Consider the following 12,515-nt stretch of genomic DNA (forward strand, 5'->3'; position numbering starts at 1 on the left):
AGAGTCTAAAGGTTCTTAATGATGATATTGAGAATCAAAAACTAGCTGCCAAACTACCCGACTGGTTAAGTAGCAGATGGAACCGAAGGGCCACACAATACCAACTGGAACACAGAAGGTTCCCAAGCTTTAACTATTTTGTGACATTCCTGTCGATGGAAGCTAGTATTGCGTGCAACCCTATAACATCCTACAACGCATTACGACAAAGTGAACCTGATAAAGCAAAGATCAAGAACCAAACTGTAGGTGCCAAGATCTTCACAACTAACATCAGTGAGAGAAACATAGTCACATGTGTGTTATGTAAGAAATTAGGACACAGTTTACACAAGTGCTTCAAATTCATTGAAAGGACAGTCGCCGAACGAGTCAAGTTCATTCAGAATGAAAGACTGTGCTTCGGATGTTTAAGTCCTGGCCATCAATCCAAGAGCTGCAGTAGCCGGATGGTCTGTGACACCTGCTCAAAACGTCATCCCACATGCCTACACGAAGATCGCTCAAAACAAGAACCAAAAGGGGAAACATCTAAAGACATAAGTTATGGCAAGGAAAGAAAGCTACTGTCAACACAATAGGTTATCAAGGAAACCACATCCAACAGAGTTGTGCAAGATGGCAATACTACACAGACTTCAGCGATAGTACCTGTCTATGTGTCAACGCAAAGTGATTCAAGTAAGGAAGTTCTTGTCTATGCTCTGCTAGATTCACAAAGTGATTCTTCCTTCATTCTTGAGGAAGTAGCAAACATTCTAGATACGAACACGGAACAAGTGAAGCTGAAACTATCTACAATGTCGTCAAAAAGGACAATTGTACCCTGTAAAAAACTCAAATACCTACAAATAAGAGGTCTATTCTCCTCTAAGAAGATCACAGTGCCAACAACGTACACTCGTGAATTTATCCCTACCAATCGGACACACATTCCAACTTCAGAGACCGCTAAAGCATGGCCTCATTTGGAGCATCTTGCAGAACACATTGCACCGCCAAAGGAATGTGAAATTGGTCTGCTAATCGGAATCAATTGCCCACAAGCGCTAATGCCCAGAGAAGTCTTATGTGGAGAAGAAAACGAACCCTTTGCTCAGAGAACTGATCTAGGTTGGAGCATAGTGAGTTATGGTGACCCACAAGAGCACTACAGTGATGCAATTGGAGTAAGTCACCGCATCATTGTAAGGAAAGTGACACCTGAACCCAAACCAACAATCAAGCTCAAAAGGTGAAGTTCACTATGTTTGCAATACTCAGATCAAGGAAATGATCAGTCCAAATGATGTAATTAAGGTACTAGAATCTGATTTCAGTGAAAGAGTTGAAGAAGATGCAACCGTCTCTCAGGAAGATCTCCACTTCTTGACTAAGCTGAGAGATGAAATCAAACACAAACAAGATGGACATTATGAAATGCCCTTACCTTTCAAACAAGACAGACCAAATCTACCCAATAATAAGTCATGTTCTGTTCAGCGTCTAAGAGGCTTGGAACGAAGGCTCAAGAGAGACCAGAAATACTGCTCAGACTATATGAACTCCATGAAAGATATCATTGCTCGTGGTGATGCTGAGAAGGTTCCTGAAAAGGAACTCAACAATCATCCAGCCTGGTATATTCCCCACCACGGGGTATACCACCCTCAAAAGCCTGGGAAGATACGCGTCGTCTTCGATTGCTCAGCAAGATTCCAAGACACGTCATTGAATGACCACCTTCTTACTGGGCCAGAGCTCACAAATACCTTGGTGGGAGTTCTCTGCAAGTTTCGCAAGGGCCCAATTGCTATTATGTGTGATGTGGAGCGAATGTTCCATCAGTTCCATGTAAGACCGGAAGACCAAGACTACCTGAGGTTCTTATGGTGGGAGAATGGTGACCTGATGTCTCCGCCATCAACTTTCCGGATGAAAGTCCATCTGTTTGGGACAGCCTCCTCACCCGGCTGTGCCAATTTTGGTCTCAAACATCTAGCCGCTAAAGGTAGGGATCAATTTAACCAAAACGCTGTTAAATTCATCCAAAGGAATTTTTATGTTGACGATGGACTGGTGAGTGTAACGTCTGATGCTGAGGCAATTCAACTCATCAAGGAAGCAAGAGGTCTTTGCAGCACAGGCAAGCTAAGACTACATAAGTTCGTCTCCAACAGCAAGCATGTATTGAAATCAATACCAAAGGAAGAGTGCGCTGAAAGTGTCAAAAACCTTGATATGGCTTTGGGAGAGCCACTCATGGAAAGAGCTCTCGGAGTGCAATGGTGCGTGTCCTCTGATGACTTTCAGCTCAGAGTTACAGTCAAGGAACACCCGTTGACCAGAAGAGGAGTGCTATCAACAGTAGCTTCCATCTACGACCCATTGGGGTTCGTAGCCCCAGTCATTCTCCTAGGAAAGCAGATATTGCAACAACTGTGTCGAGACAAGGCCGGTTGGGATGAACCACTCTCAGAGGAGCTCAAGACACAGTGGGAATCTTGGCTACAAGATCTACAAAACTTGTCTAATGTAAGGATCAGAAGGTGCTATATTCCAGCAAACTTCATAGATGTCAAACAGTACGAGCTTCACCACTTCTCAGATGCCAGCGTCACAGGCTATTGGGAGTGTACTTATCTCAGAACAATCAACACCAATGGGGATGTCCATTGTTCGTTAGTCATGGGGAAAGCACGTGTTGCCCCCACCAAAGTGACCACAATACCACGCCTTGAGTTATCTGCAGCAGTGGTAGCAGCAAGGACAAGTGTTGTGCTCAGAAAGGAGCTTGAAATAGATGGTCTTCAAGAACATTTTTGGACAGACTCAAAGGTTGTCCTTGGATATATAAACAATGATGCAAGACGATTCCACGTCTTTGTGGCTAACAGAATCCAAAGAATCAAGTCCACTACAGATTCAAAGCAATGGAGATTAGCAAGAGTAGCACAGGTGTACCCTAGCACTGATGGAAGAGTCAGAAAGGTAAAACTGTAATTAGTGACTCAACCTTAGATAACCAGGGAAAACGCACTACAAAGCCAGTCTATCTTGACAGGCCTGTATACAAGACAGTTTTACTGCTTGAAGCAGAATGAATGTTATGGTTATTTTGTGAGGTGAAATCCCAAAGGATGTGATTTGGTGGGAGTTTAACTGCCATAAATGTTATTCATGTCATTATTAATGTTATTCATGTCATTATTAATAGGTTTTACATAATATCATTATTATTTGTACAACTTGTATTTTGAATATTGATTTTGCTTGTATTTATGTGATAGGAACTATCTGTACATTCTATGTTGTGTTGGGACGCTTTTAGTGGTGACAAGTTCCAGACATCGCGGTAAAGTAGCGGCGGTAAAGTTTAGTACTCTGAAAGATAAGTTAAATTAACGACGTGTTTATTTACAAGTATTCTTGTTTCTAAGTGGACCCATTTCCCTCTCAGTTGTGTGCAGCCAGCGAGGTATGTTCATTATGTTAATTATTTGTAGCGCATATTTACGTGCAAGGTTTCTGTAACGTGAACGCCAACTTGTGTTTTGTGCATGTGTTGAAATGTATTTAAACAGTTCGACGGTGGATTGATGACGGTGGAGAATTTAGTAGAATAATAAATCCATCAGTAACCAGAATAGCGGCGTCGTGTATTTCCTGGAGGGAGTGACACTGACAGTGGCGCAAACCAGGCCTCAAAAGCAGTCCTCATGTGGAAGGTCAAGTACTCCTTGTCAGGACAAGATTTGAAGTATCTGGGGGACTCGCAACAGGTAACTGAGGCGCTACTCTCTTCTGTACGAGCGCTCTTTTAGCAAGGGTTCATTTTCTCTTCATAATTTGATTTTCTCTTCTTCCTCATAGGACGCACACGAGTTACTTGTGAATATGCTGTGCCAGCTGAAGGAGGAGGGCATGACACTGAAGATGGTCGGGGTGAGCTATACCTGCCCTGTTTCGCAGCTGGAGTTCCAGCTTGTGTCGGTGCGCACATGTACCAGGTAAGAGCTCCCATTGGTTCTAATGTATCTACTGGGAACATGATCTTTCTAAAAATAATATTACAAAACACATGGCATAACAGAAACATTGTAGAGACCTTATGCATTTTGCTTCTCTTTGTCCTGCTTCTGAAGCTGTGGGCGCGAGTCATCCACCAGAGAGGACTACAACCACCTCTCATTGGACTTCAGCCCTGAGCGCACCTTGCTGAGCAGCCTAGCACACACTTTCAAGGTCAGCACTTAGGGCTCAGCACTTTGAGGGTAGAGACTAACACCCAGGGCAAGCTGCCCACTGCCTCAGAATAATGTATCTTGTTATTGTAGTGGTATCATTCATTTTGTAATGCTTTTGTTTCTAACCCAGGGCGAAAAGGTTGAATTCACATGTGAGGGCTGCAAAGGCCTCCAGGCCTCAAAGGTGGAGCAGTTCCACACACTGCCTCTGTGAGTTGCCCCTTTATAACCTCTCATACGACTGGCAGTGTTTAATGAAATGAGTGGTCCTTGTGTCCTGAGCCTTTAGGAGTAGTTACCTTCCTGAGCAGGTTGTAGGACTTAGGGATGAGCACCACCAAACACATTTCACTCATCTGTTATTTTGTTGGCTGGTTTCATTGTCTGTCTGTTAATCTCTCTCCCTCTATGTTTCTGGGCAGTGTGCTGGTTCTGCATCTGAAGAGGTTTGGAGGACCTGGGGGGTTGGAGAAGCTGGAGGCTCCTCTTTTGTTTCCTCCAGAGCTGAGGCTCTCTGATCTCTGTTGGGACATGGTGCCACCCCTGCACAGTGCCAGCCCACAGGCTCTCACCAACCAGGCTCCCAGCATCCTGGTGTCCATCCCCCAGACCAAAACCAGCCAGGTCTCCAGCCCCCAGACCCTCACCAGCCAAGTCTCCAGCCCACCTGGACAGGCCAAAGACAGTGCCCTCTGCTGTTAAGGTAGGTCATGGCACCACAACACTATTCTTGCTCCAAAACCACACAAACCACCCACTCCCAAAACGGTCCTGCAGACAGAGAAGCTAGAAGCTGCAAATTAAAATGTTTCTCAGACATATTTAGTGATGTATCTGAGCTGTTTTAGACCAGAGCAATTCAGACAAGTGACCACGTTTTTCACAGCTCTTTATATGTATATTTGACCCCTCAGATTCAAATGACCAGGAACCAGGGAAAGTGCTGCAGACAGCCTCAGTGGTGAGGAGAGAGAGAGAGAAACCAGTGAAAAATAAGTTATGACAGAACACTGAGATAGTTATGAGGAGTACAGATGTAGTAGACCTCCTGCAGTAGACTAGTAGACTGTAGACAGTGTGGTGGACTGTAGAGGAAATGAAAATCCTATGATCACAAGTGTTTTCTTACAGAAGCAGCAGCCAGTGAAGTCAGTGAATGGCTACTACCAGCTGACTGGCGTAGTCTCTCATTTGGGAGGCCTCGCAAACTCCGATAAGTAAATACCTTAAAACACACACATGCAGATACACAGTACATAAGACTTAGGCTGAATCCCAAATCACTCCCTTCTCCTCAGCTCTCCATTTGCGCGTTCACGTGCGCCTCTGCCATATACACAAGTATCCCAAAGCTGAGGGAGTGAAAATGATCGAGGGTGTAGGGCAGGGATCATCAACTAGATTCAGCCGCGGACCAATTATTTTCTTCTTCCCCAGATGGGCAGGGGTCCGGAACGTAATTACAAATCATTTGTAGACTGCAAATTGGCCGCAAGAAGCCCAAGCAGATATAATATTTGACTCATTTCAAACCTTGCTTACATTTGTGTACAGTCACATACATCTCTTTATTGTGCGTGGGAATACATTGCAACAGATTTCCAAAATGAAAATCACTTGGAGCTGATTTGCTGGTGTTTTTACAGTCTTTTAACAATTCAACATATTTTGGCATGCCTAATTATATGCCACGTGTATTTGTTTATCTCTGATTTCGAAACTTGACACGTAACAGATAAAATACCTCCCATATTAAATGTTAACTTGTACAACACACTTCATTACCCACAAGAGCCTGACCCTTGACCTCTAGTCTGTCTTCCTTGTTCCACAGGGCACTACATTAGTGACATCCTGAATGCCAGTGGAAACTGGTTCTGTTGTAACGATAGCCAGGTGTCAATGTCCAATGAAGCCACTGTGCTGAGGACTAGAGCCCGGAGTGCTTACCTGCTCTTCTATATGTTCAGGTACTGCTTACTCTCGCCATCTATATTCTTGTGTTTCTATATACAGTATTTCACAAAAGTGAGTACACCCCTCACATTTTTGTAAATATTTGAGTATGTCTTTTCATGTGACAACACTGAAGAAATGACACTTTGCTACAATGTAAAGTAGTGAGTGTACAGCTTGTATAACAGTGTAAATTTGCTGTCCCCCCAAAATAACTCAACACACAGCCATTAATGTCTAAACCGCTGGCAACAAAAGTGAGTACACCCCTAAGTGAAAATGTCCAAATTGGGCCCAAAGTGTCAATATTGTGTGTGGCCACCATCATTTTCCAGCACTGCCTTAACCCTCTTGGGCATGGAGTTCACCAGAGCTTCACAGGTTGCCACTGGAGTCCTCTTCCACTCCTCCATGACGACGCCACAATGCTGGTGGATGTTAGAGACCTTGCACTCCTCCACCTTCCGTTTGAGGATGCCCCACAGATGCTCAATAGGGTTTAGGTCTGGAGACATGCTTGGCCAGTCCATCACCTTTACCCTCAGCTTCTTTAGCAAGGCAGTGGTTGTATTGGAGGTGTGTTTGGGGTCGTTATCATGTTGGAATACTGCCCTGCGGCCCAGTCTCCGAAGGGAGGGGATCATGCTCTGCTTCAGTATGTCACAGTACATGATGGCATTCATGGTTCCCTCAATGAACTGTAGCTCCCCAGTGCCGGCAGCACTCATGCTGTGCCCCAGACCATGACACTCCCACCACCATGCTTGACTGTAGGCAAGACACACTTGTCTTTGTCCTCCTCACCTGGTTGCCGCCACACACGCTTGACACCATCTGAACCAAATAAGTTTCTTGGTCTCATCAGACCACAGGACATGGTTCCTTCCTAATCCATGTCCTTAGTCTGCTTGTCTTCAGCTAACTGTTTGCAGGCTTTTTTGTGCATCATCTTTAGAAGATGCTTCCTTCTGGGACGACAGCCATGCAGACCAATTTGATGCAGTGTGCGGCGTATGGTCTGAGCACTGACAGGCTGACCCCCCACCCCTTCAACCTCTGCAGCAATGCTGGCAGCACTCATACGTCTATTTCCCAAAGACAACCTCTGGATATGACGCTGAGCAGGTGCACTCAACTTCTTTGGTCGACCATGGCGAGGCCTGTTCTGAGTGGAACCTGTCCTGTTAAACCATTGAATGGTCTTGGCCACCGTGCTGCAGCTCGGTTTCAGGGTCTTGGCAATCTTCTTATAGCCCAGGCCATCTTTATGTAGAGCAACAATTATTTTTTTCAGATCCTCAGAGAGTTCTTTGCCATGAGGTGCCATGTTGAACTTCCAGTGACCAGTATGAGGGAGTGTGAGAGCGATGACACCAAATTTAACACACCTGCTCCCCATTCACACCTGAGACCTTGTAACACTAACGAGTCACTTGACACCGGGGAGGGAAAATGGCTAATTGGGCCCAATTTGGACATTTTCACCTAGGGGTGTACTCACTTTGTTGCCAGCGGTTTAGACATTAATGGCTGTGTGTTGAGTTATTTTGAGGGGACAGCAAATGTACACTGTTATACTCACTACTTTACATTGTAGCAAAGTATAATTTCTTCAGTGTACTCACTTTTGTGAGATACTGTATGTGTACTGTATGTACAGTAAGTGGTTCCTTTCACCCTTCAGGACAGGAGAGCAGCAGGCCCCAGCACACAGGGCCTAATAGGGCCACCAGCACCAGCCTCAACAGGGGCAGAACCTGGCCCAGCCTCAACACCCCAAGCCCAGACTCAACACCCATAGCCCATCCGCAACACCCTCAGCCCAGCCTCAACACCCTCAGCCTAGCCTCAACACCCTCAGCCCAGCTTCAACACCCTCAGCCTAGCCTCAACACCTTCAGCCCATCCTCAACAGGGGTAGTACCAGGCCCAGCTTCAACACCCCCAGCCCAGTCTCAACAGGGGTAGAACCAGGCCCAGCCTCAACACCCTCAGATCTGCCTCGACAGGGGCAGCACGGGGCTCAGCCTCAACAGGGGCAGCACTGGCTCAGCCTCACACCCCCAGCCCAGCCTCAACACCCCCATGTTTGCCCCTCTTCATGTCTTTCCCTGACGATATTCCCACTGCTGTGTCAAAAAATAAAATAATAACTTAACGAATCTGATTTCTGATCTCCCCCCACCATAAATGATGACTCTCTATCCAGGCTATGTCTCCTGAGTGGCGCAGTGGTCTAAGGCACTGCATCGCAGTGCTAGCTGTGCCACTAGATATCCTTGTTCGAATCCAGGCTCTGTCGCAGCCGGCCGCGACTGGGAGACTCATGGGCAGCGCACAATCGGCCTAGCGTTGTCCAGGGTAGGGGAGGGAATGGCCGGCAGGGATGTAGCTCAGTTGATAGAGCATGGTGTTTGCAACGCCAGGGTTGTGGGTTCAATTCCCATGGGGGACCAGTATGAAAAAAATAATTATATATATATATGTATTCACTAACTGTAAGTCGCTCTGGATAAGAGCGTCTGCTAAATGACTAAAATGTAAATGTAATGGTCTGTCAGTCATGCGGCTCAAGGGAGATTTGCTCTTCAACACTAGCATGAGCATCCTTTTCAGTAGCGTACATCATAAATATCTGCCCTTGTTTCGACTACTTGTATAAAGCGCATTGAAAAACTAATAAAGTATGCACACTAAATGTAGTACACATGTAAATGTGGTGGATAGAGTGTCTGATTATTTAGAGGGTGGACACTGTGGTATAACATCCCTTCTATTTGGTTTGGTTTGAAATCCTCCTGTTGTGAAATACACTGTGGTGTACAACCTCTTATTAATCATGGTGACACCGGATGCACTGCAATATTCGACATTGATCCAGGTCCCCAGGATGTCGGGGGGGGGGGGGGGGGGTAGATCTGCTTAATATTGTAGATTGTAACTTCCATCAATGTAATTGTCTGCATCACTTCCAATCCCCCATGTTTTATATATATATATATTTATTTATACACTCTCCCGAGTGGCGCAGTGGTCTAAGGCACTGCATAGCAGTGCTAGCTGTGCCACTAGAGATCCTGGTTCGAATCCAGGCTCTGTCGTAGCCGGTCGCGACCGGGAGACCCATGTGGCGGCGCACAATTGGCCCAGCGTCGTCCAGGGTAGGGGGGGGAATGGCCGGCAGGGGATGTTGGTAGAACATGGCGTTTGCAACGCCAGGGTTGTGGGTTCGATAAAATAATGTATGTGATAACTGTAAGTCGCTCTGAATAAGAGCGTCTGCTAAATTACTAAAATATATATATATATACAGTGAGAGAAATAAGTATTTGATCCCCTGCTGATTTTGTACGTTTGCCCACTGACAAAGAAATGATCAGTCTATAATTATAATGGTAGGTTTATTTGAACAGTGAGAGACAGAATAACAACAAAGAAATCCTGAAAAATGCATGTCAAAAATGTTATAAATTGATTTGCATTTTAATGAGGGAAATAAGTATTTGACCCCCTCTCAATCAGAAAGATTTCTGGCTCCCAGGTGTCTTTTATACAGGTAACGAGCTGAGATTAGGAGAACACTCTTAAAGGGAGTGCTCCTAATCTCAGTTTGTTGCCTGTATAAAAGACACCTGTCAACAGAAGCAATCAATCAATCAGATTCCAAATTCTCCACCATGGCTGAGACCAAAGAGCTCTCCAAGGATGTCAGGTACAAGATTGTAGACCTACACAAGGCTGGAATGGGCTACAAGACCATCGCCAAGCAGCTTGGTGAGAAGGTGACAACAGTTGGTGCGATTATTCGCAAATGGAAGAAACACAAAAGAACTGTCAATCTCCCTCGGCCTGGGGCTCCATGCAAGATCTCATCTCGTGGAGTTGCAATGATCATGAGAACGGTGAGGAATCAGAACTACACGGGAGGATCTTGTCAATGATCTCAAGGCAGCTGGGACCATAGTCACCAAGAAAACAATTGATAACACACTATGCCGTGAAGGACAGAAATCCTGCAGCGCCCGCAAGGTCCCCCTGCTCAAGAAAGAACATATACATGCCTGTCTGAAGTTTGCCAATGAACATCTGAATGATTCAGAGGAGAACTGGGTGAAAGTGTTGTGGTCAGATGAGACAAAAATTGAGCTCTTTGGCATCAACTCAACTCGCCGTGTTTGGAGGAGGAGGAATGCTGCCTATGGCCCCAAGAACACCATCCCCACCGTCAAACATGGAGGTGGAAATATTATGCTTTGGGGGTGTTTTTCTGCTAAGGGGACAGGACAACTTCACCGCATCAAAGGGACGATGGACGGGGCCATGTACTGTCAAATCTTGGGTGAGAACCTCCTTCCCTCAGCCAGGGCATTGAAATGGATCGTGGATGGGTATTCCAGCATGACAATGACCCAAAACACACGGCCAAGGCAACAAAGGAGTGGCTCAAGAAGTAGCACATTAAGGTCCTGTAGTGGCCTAGCCAGTCTCCAGACCTTAATCCCATAGAAAATCTGTGGAGGGAGCTGAAGGTTCGAGTTGCCAAACGTCAGGCTCGAAACCTTAACGACTTGGAGAAGATCTGCAAAGAGGAGTGGGACAAAATCCCTCCTGAGATGTGTGCAAAACTTGTGGCCAACTACAAGAAACGACTGACCTCTGTGATTGCCAACAAGGGTTTTGCCACCAAGTACTAAGTCATGTTTTGCAGAGGGGTCAAATACTTATTTCCCTCAATAAAATGCAAATCTATTCATAACATTTTTGACATGCGTTTTTCTGGATTTTTGTTGTTGTTATTCTGTCTCTCACTGTTCAAATAAACCTACCATTAAAATTATAGACTAATCATTTCTTTGTCAGTGGGCAAACGTACAAAATCAGCAGGGGATCAAATACTTTTTTCCCTCACTGTATATATATATATACACATATATACACACACACATACTTATTCCCCTTTATTACTTTCCAACCCCGCCACCCTTTCCCTACTTGGAGTAAACTAGTGAACAACAATGCTTAGGCCTCTACTTCATTCTTATACTTACTGTCTACATTTTATGGACACAGTCAATTTTACAATAATTATTTACATTTTAGTCATTTAGCAGACGCTCTTATCCAGAGCGACTTACATGAGCAATTAGGGTTAAGTGCCTTGCTCAAGGGCACATTGACAGATTTTTCACCTAGTCCGCTCGGGGATTTGAACCAGCAACTTTTCGGTTACTGGCACAAGGCTCTTAACCACTAAGCTACCTGTTTGTTTTTTCTCCTGAACTTCTTCTACTCTCAACCTCCAATCATTTTCATGATGTCCATCCGGTTTGCTTCTATATGCCATATCTTTCTAACTGTGCTCTTTCACAAAACCTCCCAACCTACAACCTATATACTTATTATGGACACAGTATGCTTACATTATTAGTTATCTTGTTATTATTTGTTGTTAGTTGTTATTAGTCCCATCCTTCAATTCCATTCAACACCTCCCATCTATCTTTTAACACCATCCACATAGGACTTCTATTTGCCATATATATTTCAACTGTACTTTGATGTCTTTCAAAAGTTCTGAACCTTTCTATTCTCATTGTTTCTACAGATTGTGAATTGAAAATAAACATTTTTGCTAAAAGTATTATTATGTTATTGATCGATTGACTATGACTTTTAAGATCACCCAGTAATGCTATCTGAAAGGTTAGCTCCATGTAAATATTGCAATCCTTTAGCCATTCCTGGACCAGTGTCCAAAAACAAGCTACAAATGGACAGTACCAAACCAAATGATCTAATGATTCTGTCTCTTCGCAGCAAAATCTGCAGAGCTGGGAAGATTGTATCCCCCATATAAATAACATTCTATTGGTAGCAAGAATTTTATATAATAATTTAAATTGAAGGATTCTAAGTTTTGAATCCGGTGTCGTTTTGCATATCAGTTCATAAACACTATGCCATGGGATCGGTACGTCAAAATGCTCTTCCCAACTATTTTGCAGTCTATATTGGACGGCTGTCAATCCTTTGGTCCTTAAATGAAACTGATATACTTTTTTATTTATCACAGTTTTCCTTAACCAATTATGTTCATTAATGCAAGGCCAACAGACAAGTTCCTTACCTTCTCCCCCTTCCACTTTCCTCTTCCATTTTTGCGGTAAGGCTGCAATTATTTGTTTGTAATTTTGGGTAGAGCAGACATTTCCATATGTTTTTGTTAGCTGCATGTGCGGCATAACTCCACCAGTCCTATAGATGATATCATTTACGAAGAATATACCTTTTTTTTGGTCAATTAGACTATTTGAGATTAACCACAATATTTGT

The 12,515-nt window shown here is 44.3% G+C and overlaps 1 protein-coding gene across 1 annotated transcript; it reads left to right on the forward strand.

Annotated features, from left to right (window-relative positions):
* The first annotated feature begins 3,667 nt into the window (after nucleotides 1–3,667).
* Nucleotides 3,668–8,344, forward strand: LOC311137884 (ubiquitin carboxyl-terminal hydrolase 37-like). The gene is made up of 8 exons (XM_084172490.1): nucleotides 3,668–3,761; nucleotides 3,853–3,989; nucleotides 4,125–4,224; nucleotides 4,357–4,436; nucleotides 4,649–4,929; nucleotides 5,358–5,443; nucleotides 6,061–6,196; nucleotides 7,867–8,344. Exons 1-5 carry the CDS (start codon nucleotides 3,699–3,701, stop codon nucleotides 4,926–4,928), a joined length of 660 nt encoding a protein of 219 aa, XP_084028616.1. The 5' UTR covers nucleotides 3,668–3,698; the 3' UTR covers nucleotide 4,929; nucleotides 5,358–5,443; nucleotides 6,061–6,196; nucleotides 7,867–8,344.
* The last annotated feature ends 4,171 nt before the right edge of the window (nucleotides 8,345–12,515 follow it).

This window comes from Coregonus lavaretus, assembly GCF_964263955.1.
Source record: "Coregonus lavaretus genome assembly, chromosome: 12".
Lineage (NCBI taxonomy): Eukaryota > Metazoa > Chordata > Actinopteri > Salmoniformes > Salmonidae > Coregonus > Coregonus lavaretus.

What these genes read in the sequence shown, in the direction of transcription:
- LOC311137884 (XM_084172490.1), top strand. Translation starts at nt 3,699, where the DNA reads ATGTGGAAGGTCAAGTACTCCTTGTCAGGACAAGATTTGAAGTATCTG. An exon ending in GCCTAGCACACACTTTCAAG is followed by an intron (nt 4,225 to 4,356) that starts GTCAGCACTTAG and finishes TTTCTAACCCAG; the next exon opens with GGCGAAAAGGTTGAATTCAC. An exon ending in CAGTTCCACACACTGCCTCT is followed by an intron (nt 4,437 to 4,648) that starts GTGAGTTGCCCC and finishes GTTTCTGGGCAG; the next exon opens with TGTGCTGGTTCTGCATCTGA.